Raw genomic sequence first — 15,284 nt, 5'->3', positions numbered from 1 at the left:
AAACACAGCGACAGATTTAGCTGGATTTTGCATAGTGATTTTGTTTTCCTTCCAAACTTTATTTTTTGTTTGTTTTTTGTTGTAATTTTTTTTTAAGAAAAATGAAAAAAAAAATCCACCTAAAATAAACCAACTCCCAGGCTCCTGGGGAAGGAGCCCTTCTACAATTTGGCTGTTCCCTCAGGTTCTGGATTTGTGCTGTGCTTTATTGAACAGATAGTTTTGTTTTCAGTGAGCACAACGAGACTTGCACAGTACAGACAGAGCGTTCCTTATGTACAGGATGAGACGAGGCTGTTTTAATAACTACCATGATGAAGATGGAGATGAACTTATATACAAGAGGAATTGCCTTCACATTACACACATTATCTTCCTACAAAGCAGCAATTGTATTTGCAAATAACATAATATTAAATAATTGGTAGAATTTTTGTGTTTCCTGCATAGTCCAATCTAATGGAATCTATATGAATATTGATGGTTTTCTTCTGCATAATATCACCACATAAATCCCCGTGTCAGCTACTAGACTTTAGCTATAATACTGCTTTACAATGCATCCATCGACTGTAACTCAAAACAACCAACACAAGAAACTCTTTGGCAAATGTAATTCAGTACATTCGCATGGGGCTTTACGGGGGAGGTGATGGAAGAGGATAAGAATGCCTGGTCCTCTGCATATTACTCTGTACTTCTGTTTTCCTGATCAAACCCACTTGCTGTTCTTCTAAACTTTCCAGGCCAAATCAATGCATGGGAGAAATCCCCTTGCATCAGTGGAGTTAAACCAACTATGAATTTGGCCCTCTGAGCATCAAATTAAACCAGCCATGACTGAGCCAACCAAATCCTGCCTTCTCAGCCTGTACTATCTCTCTGTGAAATGCCATCATAAGAGTGGACTTTTCTCAATGGCTAGTTGCTTTGGAACAGGCTTCCTAAACTGCATGTTGTCCAATGTGAGGTGTGTCAGTCTCATGTTTTCTAGCCCCTTGGGTTATTCTAGTTGTCAGGCTGGGTGAAGCTGGATTTTGGACAAGGAGAGCAGAGGTACTACTGAGAGAATCAAATGGGGACATCACGGCTTATGGTCCAGCATTTATCTAGTATGTGGGGGACAAACCAAGGGGATGATAAGGGTGAGTTTTTAAAAATGATTAACCAGTGTCTCTTTTTTCATAGACTGAGACAATAGGCAAAATTCTCAGCCCAGTCACAATGACATAAATCTGGATAAATTCCAATAACCATTGACTTCAGTGGGTTCACAGTAATGAATCTGGAGCAACTCCATTGACTTAGTGGAGGTGGAGTAACTCTGTTGACTTTACTGGAGTTACTCAAGATTTACCAGAACAGATTTTAGGCCCTTATCTTCTGTGTAAACAAAAACACTCCCTCTTAGCATTCTGTGCCATCCCATTGCAGAAAACGCATCCATATGGTCACCCTGAGATATGCAAGTGCTGAAAAGAGCTCTGGGTGAGTGGGGTCTTTGGGCCCATACAGCCAGTTGCTGACGATGGACTTTTCTTGCCTTCAGGCTAACCCTGGAGACAGAAAGCTGAGTCAATGTGCACATTTCATTCAGAGGCTGGGAACCATGGGCTATATACAAATGCTAGTTTTGGAAATTGCTCCACGGTTCACATTTCCACCCTCAATAGGTTGATTCTATCCTGCCTTTATTCATGGACAGTGGCCCACTCATCTTATCCCAATCCTCTCTCTAAACCAACAATAAGAATCTACCTCTTGCTGCCCAGGAGACCAGCTCTAGCCTTTATGTTTTCTTTGACTAGCTTTTTGGGAGTGTCAGTCCAAAGAACAGGAGCATCTGAAGTTGCCAGCAATACAGGAGTAATAAGCATTTCCACTGACAATCAGCCTTTTGCAAAACAATGCTTGGCAATCACTGGGGAACCAAAGAGAGCAGAGAATCACTACAGAACCATTACAAGAGCATTCAGGTATCAGAGAGTGAATATTATGGGGGGTAATATAGGGTTGAGGGTGCAAGGATGAGGGTATAGGGGATAGATGTTAGGGTGCAGAACACAGAGAACTAAGTGTAGGGATTAGGGTGAAGGGACCGTGGGAATGGGATAGGGCATAGATAGCAAGGCTGTAGGGGTTTGGGAATTGAGAATAAAACACTTAATGGGACTGTAGGGATTAAGATGTAGGTATTCAGGGACCGGTGTAGGGCACAGGTATTAAGGTGTGGGAGTTAAGATGTCAGGTTGACTGAGGCAGGTGTGGGTGAAGGGAGTAGGTGCAAGTTTAAGTGCATGGGAACCAAGTGTAGGGAACCAAGCAACAATCCCAGCCAATTCTGAATCTGTCTGTTTCAGCTCTGCTGGCTGAAGGGAGATCTAATGGACCTGCATGAAACCCCACACGTTCCTTTCTACCACAAGCGCAGTTAGAGCAAGAGACTGGGTTTGTTTTCTTTGTTTGATGACAACTGACACGGAAAAAGCTGACTTCCCACGGGGTGCGTTTAGTTGGCTGGTTTGTTTGGTAATTTTTTTTTTTGCCAGATGTGAATTGTCCACACTGCTCCCCAAAGAATGGGATTGGGATTAGGAAAAGAGGAGGTGATGGGGCCTCCAATCCTCTCCACCATCACATTCTAGTGCAAAACAGAAAGGAAATGAAACCCAAGAGTGAAAGGGGAGCATCAAACATCAGAGGAACTTGTGTGCCATTCGGGCGAGGGGATTTGGGTTTATTTTTCTAGGGTTTTTTTTATTTTGTTTTTTTGTTGATTTTTTTTTTTTTTTTAGAAAATTGGGGATTTGTTCATTTTTTTTCCTTTTTACAGACCTTCATGACAAAGCATAAAAACACAGTTATATTTATATATCTATTTATATATTTCTTCATTTCATCGGTCGGTTGGTTGATGTCGCTCCATCCTCCTGTCTGAGCTGATTGTGTGTCACAGAAATCATGTTTGTGTGTGTTTCAACCCAACTCCGGCCTGCGAGGTCACAACACGCCGGGTGTGGCCTTCAAACGGAACCTTGAAGGAAGCCAAGACATGAAGAGAAGAGTGGGGATGGAGCACACAGAGAGACCTGGGGCGGGGAGGAGGGAGGAGGAGGAATGGAGAGTGTTGCACTTGGGCCTTTCCTTCACTGCCAGATGGGTTGCCTCTCTGTGCTGCCATCCCCATGCTAGCCAGACCAGTCCCTCAGGCCTCTGAAACAGGCTTGTCGGTTAGCGTTTTGAAGCATCCACCAAGGAAGAAAGTTTCTCGAGGGAACAATTTGTTGCAGGTGGCTTCCTCCCCACTTCACCCTGCCTCTACCGCTCCCTGGAGAACAGGGTCCTGTATAAACAAGGGTTGCGGGTTGCATTGCTTGAATTCCCTCAGTCTTCAAAATCAGGGAGGCCTTGCATGGCTGAAGTGTGCCTGGGATGGTTTGAAGGTCTACAGCAGCAGGTGAGCTGGTCACAGGCCTTTCCTGTTGTCCACGGAAGTAGTTGAGTTGGGGCGAGGGCCAGAGTGCAGGGGACGCATATTTCTCAGTCCGATGTTGCGAGCGCTTCGATCCAGCACATTCTGCAGGGAAGGGGAGGGATAGCTGGGCGTGGAGGGGGACGGAGAAGTTCTCTTCACCCTTCCCGGGGATGGAGAAAGTTGATCAGACAGGTACAATATGAAGGCCTAAGCTGTCGCCCTGCAGTTTCATGTGGTTTCCATGGTAACTAGTGGCGGTCATAGGCAGCGGCAGCAGTGGGAGGTGCAGCGCCTCGGGATGTGGCACTATAATAATAAGGGGAACCTGAAAGTTAACACAGGAGAAGAATGGACTGGTTTGAAAGGACAAACAGTAAAAAAATAAAAATAAAAAAAGAAGAAAAGAAAACAAAACAAAAGAAAAGAACAAAAGGAGAAGGACCAAAGGAAGGACCTGTGGCCAGGAGCAGGTGGGCCAACACTTCCACCCAACTGCTGTATTTCTCTGAGGATACATTGCCACACATCATGCTCCTCGCAGAGCTGGTCTCGCCAGGGCTGGGAAATCCTCTTTCCTGTAGACCAGCCGTTCCCATGCTATGGGCTGCGCCCCCACTTGGGGTTGTGCCATCAGCAGATGAGACTGCGATCCCAATTGAATATGATGGCACCTCCACCAAATGGCGCCCTCTGCTTGATGTTGCATGCACCTTGAGTGCACACCTATTTCTGCTGGGGCCCTGTGGAGGCGCTGCAAAATGAGCACCCTGTCCTGGATTCTTTGGTTGCTTTGTTGCTTTCTGGTATTGTGGGAATCAATAAGTCTCCAAATGGGGGTGTGCAGGCAAAACATCTGGGACCCATTGCTGTTGCCCTTCTGCACAGGGGCTGAGAGGTGAGTGTGTGAGTATCACTCTGGCAGCACCCTGTACCTGAGCTACAGCAATTCATCTGCTGTAGGCCTCTAGGGGTTGGATTGACTGAACAGATGTGATATGGAGCTGTGAGCCATCTCCAAACACAGCTGGGGGAGAAACAAAACAATTGTCCGTTGTTTCATTGCTTGGGATTTTGGTCACACTTGGAAGAGAAGCTCTCCGGGTGGTTATTGTATGGGAGTTAAATAGTGATTGATTATTAAGATCACATTTGCTGAGGTTTAACAACACTGGAATAAAATTTGTATCTATTACCCAGTTGTTAAACCTTAGTGAATATGTAGTTAATAATCACAGCTTATTTATTTTACATACAATAAATCTCCTCCTGTTCCCCTACAAGGAAATGCTGTGTGAGAGGACAGAGTTTTAGGGCTTTTCTCCCTCCCCCCAACAGATTTTACTTTTTCTGTGAACATTAGGTTCAGTGGGGCTCCAACCCTGCTGGACAGACTCCACCAGCCACCCACAAACTTGGTCAAATTGACCCAGGCATTGTGGGCATTGCTCCTGGGTGGAGAACTTGCTGACCACCCTTGGAATGGGCTCTGGGTGCAACCCATGGAGAAAGGAGAATCTGAAGTGGATTTCTGCCCTAATCTGAAGTAGAGTCTTGGAGCAGCCTCAGGCCAGAGAAAAAACAGATGTCATGAAAATACTCACTGACAGGCCAGATTGGACAGTGAGGGAAAGGACTCTTAGCCTGGCCAGATACTTGCAGACCCATTTCAGAAAACAAACGAACAAACAAAAAGAAAACAAAGAGACGTACAGAAGGAGCGCGAGGCGGGTGTGTGTGTGTGCGGGCGGGCAGGTACTCACTTAGTAACGCGGGGTTGCTGAATCGCCAGGCCTCATTGTAGGTCGTGTACTGAGGGTGACTGTAAGGGTTCCCCGAGAACTCACTCCCTGCAAGGAACAAAGTGGGAAGTGAAACACAGTGGGAAAGACATGTCTCTACCCTTCCCCTGAGCTGGCGCTTAGGTTCATCTGACCCAGGCCATACCAGTTTGTGCAGTTTCCTCACCCACCTGGAAGTACAACTTAAGGATATACAATTCTTTAATTTTCAGTGCAATGCTGCCGACCCTGGACAGTCAAAAAGCATGAGTCAGGCCCTCAAAATCACAAGATCTTTCTAAAATGTTTAAAATATTGGTGTCTTTTTCTTTGCCGCCTGGTTTCCAGATCTGCAGGGTGCACTGTGGGGTCATATTTTCAAGCTTTGCTCTGCAACCATGAGGGATAGGAATTTGCTTTTTTTTTTTTTTTAAATGAAAGCCAAGTTCCACACCTAATCCCATGACTCCAGGAGCTGGGCCTTTAAAAGAAACACCAAATATTGCAAGACTCATGATAAAACCACAGGAATTGGCAACACTGTCAATAGCAACTCGCGTTGGTCAGTTTTGTTCTTAGTAGGATGCTGGGGGTTGTGAAATAGGGAAGGTTTGTTAAGGAGGAAATCGTGGGTGATCATCAGAAGCACTTCACAGGGAAGTGAGGGGGAATGCTATATATGAACTGCAGAGTGGAATATGAATGCACAGCCCTTTATTTCCTCCCCCCTCCATAGCATCGTCCAAGACACAAGAGTGGCTCTGATGTTATGGGCGCCTCATTGATATTCTCTCAATGACTCTTTCAAGTACATAAAAGGTTGTTACAAGGAGGAGGGAGAAGAGTTGTTCTTAACCTCTGAGGCTAGGATGAGAAGCAATGGGCTTAAATTGCAGCAAGGGCAGTTTAGGCTGGACATTAGGAAAAACTTCCTAACTGTCAGGGTGCTTAAGCACTGGAATAAATTGTCTAGGGAGGTTGTGGAATCTCCATCATTGGAGATTTTTAAGAGCAGGTTAGATAAACACCTGTCAGGAATGGTCTAGATCAGGGGTCGGCAACGTTCGGCACGCGGCTCGCCAGGGTAAGCACCCTGGCGGGCTGTGCCAGTTTTATTTACCTGCTGATGTGGCAGGTTCGGCCGATCGCGGCCCCCACTGGCCGCAGTTCGCCGTCCCGGGCCAATGGGGGTGGCGAGAAGCGGCGCGGGCGAGCGATGTGCTGGCTGCTGCTTCTCACCGCCCCCATTGGCCCGGGATGGCGAACCGCGGCCAGTGGGGGCCACGATCGGCCGAACCTGCCGCGTCAGCAGGTAAATAAAACTGGCCCGGCCCGCCAGGGTGCTTACCCTGGCGAGCCGCGTGCCGAACATTGCCGACCCCTGGTCTAGATAATACTTAGTCCTGCCATGAGTGCAGGGCACTGGACTAGATGACCTCTCGAGGTCCCTTCCAGTTCTATGATTCTATGACTTCCATACAAAACTTGCTCAGGTTACAAGTCAAAAGGTGATTTTTCCAAATGCTAGTGCAACGGATGCTGCTTGAGTTTGAAAGGTGAACTGGGTTCTTTCTGCCTCTGGGTTCTCTTTGTCTCTTCATCTTTGCCTGAGATGGGCCCAAACCAACATGCCTATGAACTCTGTGAAATGCTGGAAATCTGGATCAGGATCCAAATTTTGCAGCTTTGGCTCAGAAGAGCACCCAGTGCACCTCCCTCGCTACATGGGCTCTTCAGGGCTAATGAACTTGCAACTGAGAAAATATGACTGGAAGACAAACGTTGAGGTCAGACTGGGTGATCATAATGGTCCCTTCTGATCTTAAAATCTATGAATCTGTTGAATAAGGAGATGGCATTTTTAAATAGATACTTGTTTGATCATCACCTCTCTTTAATGAAACTGCAGACAGGCTGGGAAAGAGCAATGCCAGCCGAGAGCTAATGCAATGCACTCAAATGTCACTGAACATAGGTCTGAACTTTGACAGTGGGAAAAGAACAAAGTGGCCATGGTGCCTGGTCTGTACAGTCTGATAATAACTTGCCAGCTATTCTCTGTAGGGACCAGAGTCCTTGGTAGAGAAACAATGAGTGTAGAAAGCATCCAGGCCTTCTAATAGAGATCCACAGCATGGAGGTTAAAGGCAATAAAGCAAAGTACATGGAATGCCTCAGACACAATTACCAAAGAGATTTCAATTCATTATTCTCTAATCTCTGCTAGTGCTTCCTTCTCAGGAGCATTAGAGCCAATGGGCCATATTCTCTGCTGGTGGAAACTGAGTCCATGGAGTCAACACAGCTACAATGATTTACCCTTGATAAGGTCCTATTGGGTTTTCTAAGGAATTTAGAATAATAGCATAAACTAGTCACCATAAAAAGGTCAACTTTTGTCAAGAGCTATACCCTCCTTCCATCCTCCCCCCTCTGGGGTCTAAGGTACTGCAGTTACAGTAGTTCTTACTCTGAGGGCTTGTCTGCACTTGAAATGCTACAGCTGTACTGCTGTAGCACTTCAGTGTAGACACTACCTATGCCGACGGGAGGGGCTCTCCCATCAGTGTAGGTAATCCACCTCCTCGAGATGTGGTAGCTAAGTCAATGGAAGAATTATTCCGTCACTTTAGTGCTGTCTACATGATGACTTAGGTCGGTTTAACAATGTTGCTCAGGGAGTTGGATTTTTCATACTCTTGACTGATGTAGTTAAAACAACCTAATTTTCTAGTGTAGACCAGGCCTGAGTAGAGGGAAATAGATCAGATTCTCAGATTCTACCGAGTTGGAGCTGTTGGCAAATGTTGACTTTATAATGGCAACCACTGAATGTGCTTCCAATCCAGAAACATCCAGTCCTGGAAACCCTGACAGATAGATGGGGGATAGTCAGAACATCCCTGCTAGAGATAACACGGGATGCCCTGGGGGGCAGGCAGAGGGAGACTACACAGAGGCAGAGTACCAAGCATGGCCCTGCTGTAACACCACTGAAGTGTGCTGCTCAGCAGAGTTGTACCAGGGAGAAACCTAGCCCAGAGAGAAGGAAAAGGCCAACCAGATGGGCATTTCTGCTCCAAGCTGGCTCATATAGCATAGCCCATGTCTCGGTATGGCTGCGGGGGAGAGCAAAATTCTGATATTTCAAAGCCTCTCTCTCTCTCTCTCTCTCTCTCGCTCCCTTCTCTGTTGTCATCCTAAACTGTTTACAGTGATCCTAAACCACAGGTTAAGTAGAGGAGAAAGAGCCCCACTCTGGTGCAGCCATGGGGAGCTGGGGAGGATGGAGGGCAGCCATTGGAAACGGTGTTTATTGACGAGGAGTGAAAGCATGCATGCAGTAGGATAATGAGCTTTTGAGCTCAACTGTGACCAAGAGGAACTGAGCTATTGCCTTTCCCGATCGCTAATGAAACAAGTGTAATTTCCTCATCAGCATTGGATTCTGTTTAATGCTCCCCCCGTTGCTGCTACCAGCCCTCTGCAGGCTCCATGCTGCTCTCTCTAAACCCCTTCTCCTTTTGGAGAGTCCTCCAGAGGGTTTGCAGAGTGACTCCAGCAGGCAAAGGGGTTGAGGCTGGGGCTGCCAGCTTCTCTAAAAAAGAGGGGGAAGGGAGTCAGGGATTGAAAGTGTCCTGTCACTTGAGCAGCAAGCCTCCCAAGCCTGGAACATGCACAGATCCAGCATAACATTAAAGTACTGTCTGATTAATCCTCCTTTGAGTGACCAATTCCTGTCCTTTGCAGGACGATGCACTCAGTGACCTAGTAGCTTCCATCCATCTCTAGAGCCAGTGAGACTAAGTTGCAGCTGTGAAATGTGTGCAAACAGGTGACTGTGAATGCAGGACACATCTTAAGGCAGCATCTGTATGAGCCAGAGGGATACTTGTACCACAGATTACCCATTTTGCACATGCCTGTGTGTCTCTAAGGAGGACAAACTCCTTTCTGTTACACCAGTGCAACCCCATTGATGTCAGCGGGGTTTTACTGATGTAACAGAGATGCATTTGGCTAGAGCTGGTCAAAATGTTTTAGAGGGAATAATTTTCCTTCTCAAAATGCTGCTTCAACTAAATTGAAATATTTCACAGGAATGTGTAGATTTCAATGACATTTTCAACAGACAAGTTACAAAATTATTCAAAATTGAGTATTTCGTTTAGACGTCCTTGTTTTGTTTCCACTTTCTCATTTCATCTTAACTTTCCTGTTTTGTTTAACTTTCTTCTTTTGTTTTATTTTGCTTTGACATATATTATTGAAACTAAGCATTTTGATATTATCAGAATGTTTTGTTTCAATGTTACTGCACCAAATATTTCAATATTTTGATTTTTTGTCACAATTTGAGATAAAAAACAAATTTTGAAATGTTGGAATTTCCTGCAGGACAGAAATTCCATGTGTGTCCCTTTGGATCCTGAATGCAATCCCCTGAATCTGAACCTTTCTTCGCAGAGTCTGTGTTGTCTTATGATTCAGTTCTTTAGGCCATACATCTGCACCTCATGTCCAACCACAGAGTCACATCTATGCTCTGGCATCTGTATCATGGCAGCTTAACACAGGAACCAGTAAATCAGGGAGGACCTAAAGAGGCTCCAGTGGTGAGGACCTAGTCTCAAGATCCCTGCAGTGGAGTGGACGTTCAAAGCAACTGGACGATGCAGCTCTCTGGCATGTCGGTACATTTGATTACATCCCAGGAAGATGTTCTCCGATTGGTCAGCAAGAAACCTTCTCTTACATAATTCCTGTTTCTGATACACTTAAAGAGTTTCCTACTATTTGTATCTAAGTCTCTGGATGTTTGCATTTCACATTCCCCATTGGGCCTATCAACGTCTATCTTATGTTCTATGGAACACAGTTATGATGGCTCCAGTTGGACTAGAATACAGGAATTGCCAGACTGGATCAGACCAGTGGTCCATCCATCCAGTCCAGTATCCTGTGACTGAAAGTGGCCAGCACCTGGCACTTCATAGGGAGGTGTAAGAAATACCACAGCATGTCCAAGTAGGCACCAGGAAAAATGTCCTCCTAACCCTCAGGTTGGCTTAAGCCCCAACATGGTTGGATTTTCATTTTCAGAAGGATACCTATTTGGCTTGAATAATTTCTTACACATTGCAATTTAACTAGCCTGGTTTTTTTCCTTACCTTCCTGCTTCCATTCTTTGTTTTGGGTGTCTGCATGCCCTGGGTGTTAACTCTGTTGTCATATGGGTAAGCTGAATTCCCTTACCCTTGACTTAAGGGTCTCTCTGATTAGCTTCCTCATTGTTGTCAAATGCACATTTTCTAAAGCGGACTGTCCCAGAGCTAGATTTTGATATGATCTCTGCCATGGGGATGATGAACTTCATTATACAGTGGTCACTAGTATCGAGTGCCTCAAGGAGAATTACTTCTTAAATAGACTCCTGTGAGTTACTAAGCGTATGTCTACACTTCAAAAAGAGGTGTGTTCTTAATTTGGGTTAAAATAGCAGAGAAGGCACGGCAACACTACTTTAAGCATAAACCGGTTATAAGCTTTAAATATGTGATTACCTGAATTCACCCATTATGACTGGGTTTTGACTGCTATACATCACCTTTGTGTTCCCCTCGCCCTCGAACCAGCTGGGGGCCAAACCAGCTCTTGGCACAACTTAGAGCAGGTTTGGGGCTGCTCTAAATAATGCTGACTCTGCACCACTTGGAGATTTCAACACACAGATAGCGGCGGGGCAAGCTTTGCAGCCCCTCTGCACTGCTGGAGTGGTAAAAGAGGCTGGAATGGTGCAAGGGGCTGGAGTGGGAGCCAGAATCTGGCCCTATCACTTTTCCTGATCCTATAACCTTACAAGTATATCCCCAGTTATCTTAGGGCTGTAGGCAGTGGGTAGTTTGTTAGCCCTGGGCAGAGAACACTACTACTACTAGCCAGTACCTCTAGGGATGTAATCAGGGATTAGTCAGTTAAGGATATTAGGGCTCAGACCTGCACACATTTATCGTCAGTGATAGTGTTCACTGTTGTGAATAGCCCCGCTGACTAGCAGTATGCTCAATAACGTTTACTAGATCAGACCCTTAGCTAGCTATTCCTGGGGTCTGGGCAATGGCTAGTTGGCCTTTCTGTGAGCAGCAGGCAGTACAAGTTAGTCAGACTTGTGCTGAGTGAAGATATTTATCCGTAGCCAATGGGTAGCAGAGAGCCATTTGTCTCTTGGATGCATGGAGCAGGTAGCTAGATATCCTTATTCTGTGGGCAGTGGCTGTGTATAAGAGCAAGCAGTCTGTGGGTGGCTGGTTAGCCCTTGTGTTGTTGTAATAAGTAGTTTTCCTTGAGTTGTGCTACTTATTCCTGGTATGTGGGCAATGGGTTCTTAGTGAGTCTAGGCTGTGGGTAGCACTGTAGCCACCCATGGCTGTAGATATTAAGTTACCATTTGCATCTGGCCCTTAGCTGTCCTTTGGACAAAAGACAGCTTGTTACCCTAGGTGGGTGGGTAGTTAATTATCCTGAGTCATGAATAGTGGATAATAATTTACATGGACAGTTGGAAGTTAATTACGATAGTTAATGAATACTAAGATTAATTAATTACCATAGGTTATAGATAGCTAGTTGCCCTTAGCTGTGATGAATCAGTTTTCATGGGCAATGGTAGTGCATTATGTTTGACTGTGAGCCATGGGTAGCAGGCAGGGCTTTAAGGGCAGCAGAGACACTGATGGGAAGGGACTTAGAGCTGTAGCAGAATACTCCGGTGCCTGAGCAGAATGATCAAGGCCTATACACTGGCTAAGCACAACACAAATGCTTTTGGCATTGACTTACCAGGTACCATTCCTGCGAGAGTTGACGTTGGGTAGCTGCCCTGTCCAGTCGGCGGAACATGGGGTGGGTAACCGGGCAAGGTGGTGCTCGCCATGTCACGACCTGGAAAGAGAAGGAAGTGGGGACAGAGGATGAGCAGTGACTTGAACTGAGATCCTTCAGCACAGAGCCTGGTGTCTCCTTCTTTCCAAGTGGCCAGGAGCCTCTTGGGCAAACACTCTGAGACTCTGCCTGGGACCTCTAACCTTCCTTTTCATTGGAAGATTTTCATTTGGAGACCTTGATGCTTTTGAGTCCAAGCTGCAAAGAGGGCACTGAAAAGGAGCCTCTTCAAGGCTCAGAGTCATTCATTTCATCCCACTGTATACACTGAAGCTAGTTGGGCAGCTTGGATCTATTTAATCTAATAGAAGCAAATCTAAGCTGCATAGGAAGTTCTACCACATTCATCACTGGAGTAGCTGAGTTCCTGCATGTGGTGCAGGCAGAGAGAAGCGGTATGGTCCAGTGCCTAGAGCTGTCAGAAGACCTGGCTTCCATTCCCAGCTCTGCCACTGTCCATCCTTGGGCAAATCACTTCACTTCTCTGTGTCTCTGTTTCCCCTCCCACTATTTGTCGGTCTAGGCTGTAAGCTCTTTGGGGCAGGGAGTATCTCTTCCCACATGTGCACAATACCTAGCACAATGGGGCCCCTCTAGGTGCTGCTGTCATACAAATAAAAAATAGGACCTGAGGTTTTAATTTGATCCCTTCTTTACTTCTGTCACAGATACAAGTTTTCACTGGTTCTTTTGCAAGCCCCGGAGTCAGGACGCCTTCGCCTGCAGGGGATGGGCATGGGGATGGGTGCGGGAGGAGAGGGGCACAGGCCGGTAGATGACAGGGGTTTATTTTTCACCGCTGAGTAAGTGCAGCTGTAGGCTCCTTGCCTGCTGCCAGAGGCATGTCCTCATTGGGATGGGTTCACCTGGAAGCGGGCCAGCGAGGATGGCATTTTGCTGTGAGTGCTCATTGCATTTAAATGAACTAAAATCATCTCAGAAGCTGCTGGGAGTTTCAAGCCAAAACCAAAATAAAAACCCCTCTAAATAAATTAAGACAATCCTTTCCCCACCGCTGCTGGGATCTTCCCAGCTCAACCTCCTATGCTGCCTACCGAGATCTCAGCCCACACCAGCCCTCCAGATTCCTCTGCTGAGCTGTAGCTTGCCATGGAGCTTGTGCCGTTGGCTGCTGCCTTGTTAAATCCATTCTCTGTTCTGTTTGGAGACCTGAATCCCAATTCTCCTTCATCTGTGCCCATGTGAATCAGGACCAGCCACCCCCCAGAAGTCAACAGAGTAGCACTGGTATATGTAGATGTAAGGAAAACCAGGCCCACTGTTTCAGCTCAGCTTATGGGAGAAATCAAATCTGTGGACTGGGCCCTGGAACCAGCCTTACATTCAGCACTCAGGGTAAATGAACCCTACCTCCCAGCAGAGGGTGAGTTCTCTCTAGGGGGTGGTGGGTAGAATCAGTGTCATAGCTTTTGGACTTTGACTAGTGATTGGCGAACCAGACTGGTTAAAATAAGAAGAAATGCAAGCCTTGGTCTGTCCCTTGAGAGGGTCCCCACCCATTGCCATCTCTCCTCACCCTGGATGGTGGGAATTGGCGGGTTGGTTCTGCTGCACTCTGTCCATCCCCCAGAGGCAATGCCTAAGAGTGCATCGTGCCATTCTATAGGTTCTTATCCCACCCTCATCACGGTGGTACCTTAGTGATTTCCAGTCATGCATTAAGCAACGTAACTAACATCTGTCATGTGTGGGTTGTTCTTTCTTTCATCCTCTCCCTCAGGGGAGAATTATGTGTACAGTGGCGCGTCCATGCTTCGGACTCGCTGGGCTTTCCCAGGCTGAGCAGCCTGGCACATTACAGCAGGTGTCAAGTGGGGAAAAATGTCACCGAAAAGTGGTGGAGACCTCTCGGCTTGATATCCCTGTACTGAAATGCTGCCATGGCAGGTGAAGTACATACACGTTGACATTCCTACTCAAATGTGGGGAGGCAGGCACATGCACACAAATCACATGAGATCTACGCCCACTCAGATCTAGGTACACCCCCTTCAGATTCACACCCAGATCTAGGTACACCCCCTTCAGATTCATATCCAAGTATAGGCACCCCCCGACTCACATTCATACCCAGATGTAGGCACACCCTTCACTCTACATTCACACCCAGATGTGGAAAATACAGTTGGAGTTGGACACCTAATTCCCTAAGGCTCCTTCAACAGTGCCAGCCTGGAAAAAGAAGGTGACAGCTCTCCTCCGTCTGGGTCAGTGTGGCGATGCAGACTGTGCCACCATCTTGGCTGTGGTGGAATCAAACCAGATTACACATCAGAGTTTCTCCATGGGTTTCTCTGCTGACATCACATGGGGGCCCTGCTTTACTTTGCTGGGGTTTCACTTGGTTGTAGATTGGTAGAACCTGTGACACTCTGGGGTCACTGGGGGTAAAGCTGCCTAGTTCTTTAGATGGGGTTTTGGTTGCCTCTCAAAAAACATCAATGGCCTCATTGAGGAACATTTTTTCAGGGTGGTGAACACTCACTGACATCAATGGGACTATTCAAATAAGAAAGAGAACGACAAGGGGAATAAGAGTTCTGCAGTGGAGCCCTGGAGCATGCCCTGCACTCAAACTTCTTTCAGTGTCAGTGCGCAAACAGGCTCATCACATAAGTTCCCTGTAAGCTGCATGGCCACCATGCAGGCAGGGAGAGCCCAGCCTAGGCCCACTGGAGCTGCCGGGGAGAGGAGCCCTTCGCCTGGCTCAGCCCAGCCCAAGCCCACCAGAGCTGCCAGGGAGACGAGCCCGTCTGTTGGCCCGGCCCAGTCCAGTGCCACCGGAGCTGCGGGAGCCCGTCCGCCGGCCTGGCACAGCCCACGCCCGCTGGAGCTGCCTGGGAGAGGAGCCCCTCCCCCAGCCCAGCCCAGCCCATGTGCGCCAGAGCTGCCATGGCTGGGGAGAGGCACCTCTCATCCGGCCCCGAGCTGCTGCCGCGAAGGAAGGCTGAGGGGTGTCCTCTCTCACCACCACAGACCCGGGGCAGCCTGGACCCCAAACCCCTCATCACAGAGCCCGCACCCTCAGCTGGAGCCCTCACCCCCTCCCACACCCCAACCCTCTGCC

At 47.2% G+C, this 15,284-nt stretch overlaps 1 protein-coding gene across 7 annotated transcripts in view; it reads right to left on the bottom strand.

Annotated features, from left to right (window-relative positions):
* Positions 1-277: 277 nt before the first annotated feature.
* PAX2 (paired box 2) overlaps positions 278-15,284 on the bottom strand; it is a 114,196-nt gene continuing 99,189 nt past the window's right edge. For 5 of the 7 annotated variants that reach the window (XM_065551554.1, XM_065551549.1, XM_065551552.1 and 2 more), the window contains 3 exons: positions 12,095-12,196; positions 5,236-5,322; positions 278-3,781 (listed from right to left, as the gene is read on the bottom strand). In XM_065551554.1, the coding sequence (XP_065407626.1) occupies positions 5,236-5,322; positions 12,095-12,196 (189 nt within the window). In that variant the 3' untranslated portion in view covers positions 278-3,781. Of the gene's footprint in view, positions 3,801-5,235; positions 5,323-12,094; positions 12,197-15,284 lie in introns of all 7 variants that reach the window. The other 2 variants (XM_065551553.1, XM_065551551.1) reach the window with 1 other exon arrangement.

Source organism: Chrysemys picta, chromosome 7, assembly GCF_011386835.1.
Source record: "Chrysemys picta bellii isolate R12L10 chromosome 7, ASM1138683v2, whole genome shotgun sequence".
Classification (NCBI taxonomy): Eukaryota; Metazoa; Chordata; order Testudines; family Emydidae; genus Chrysemys; species Chrysemys picta.
This window is presented reverse-complemented; position numbering and strand designations above follow the sequence as displayed.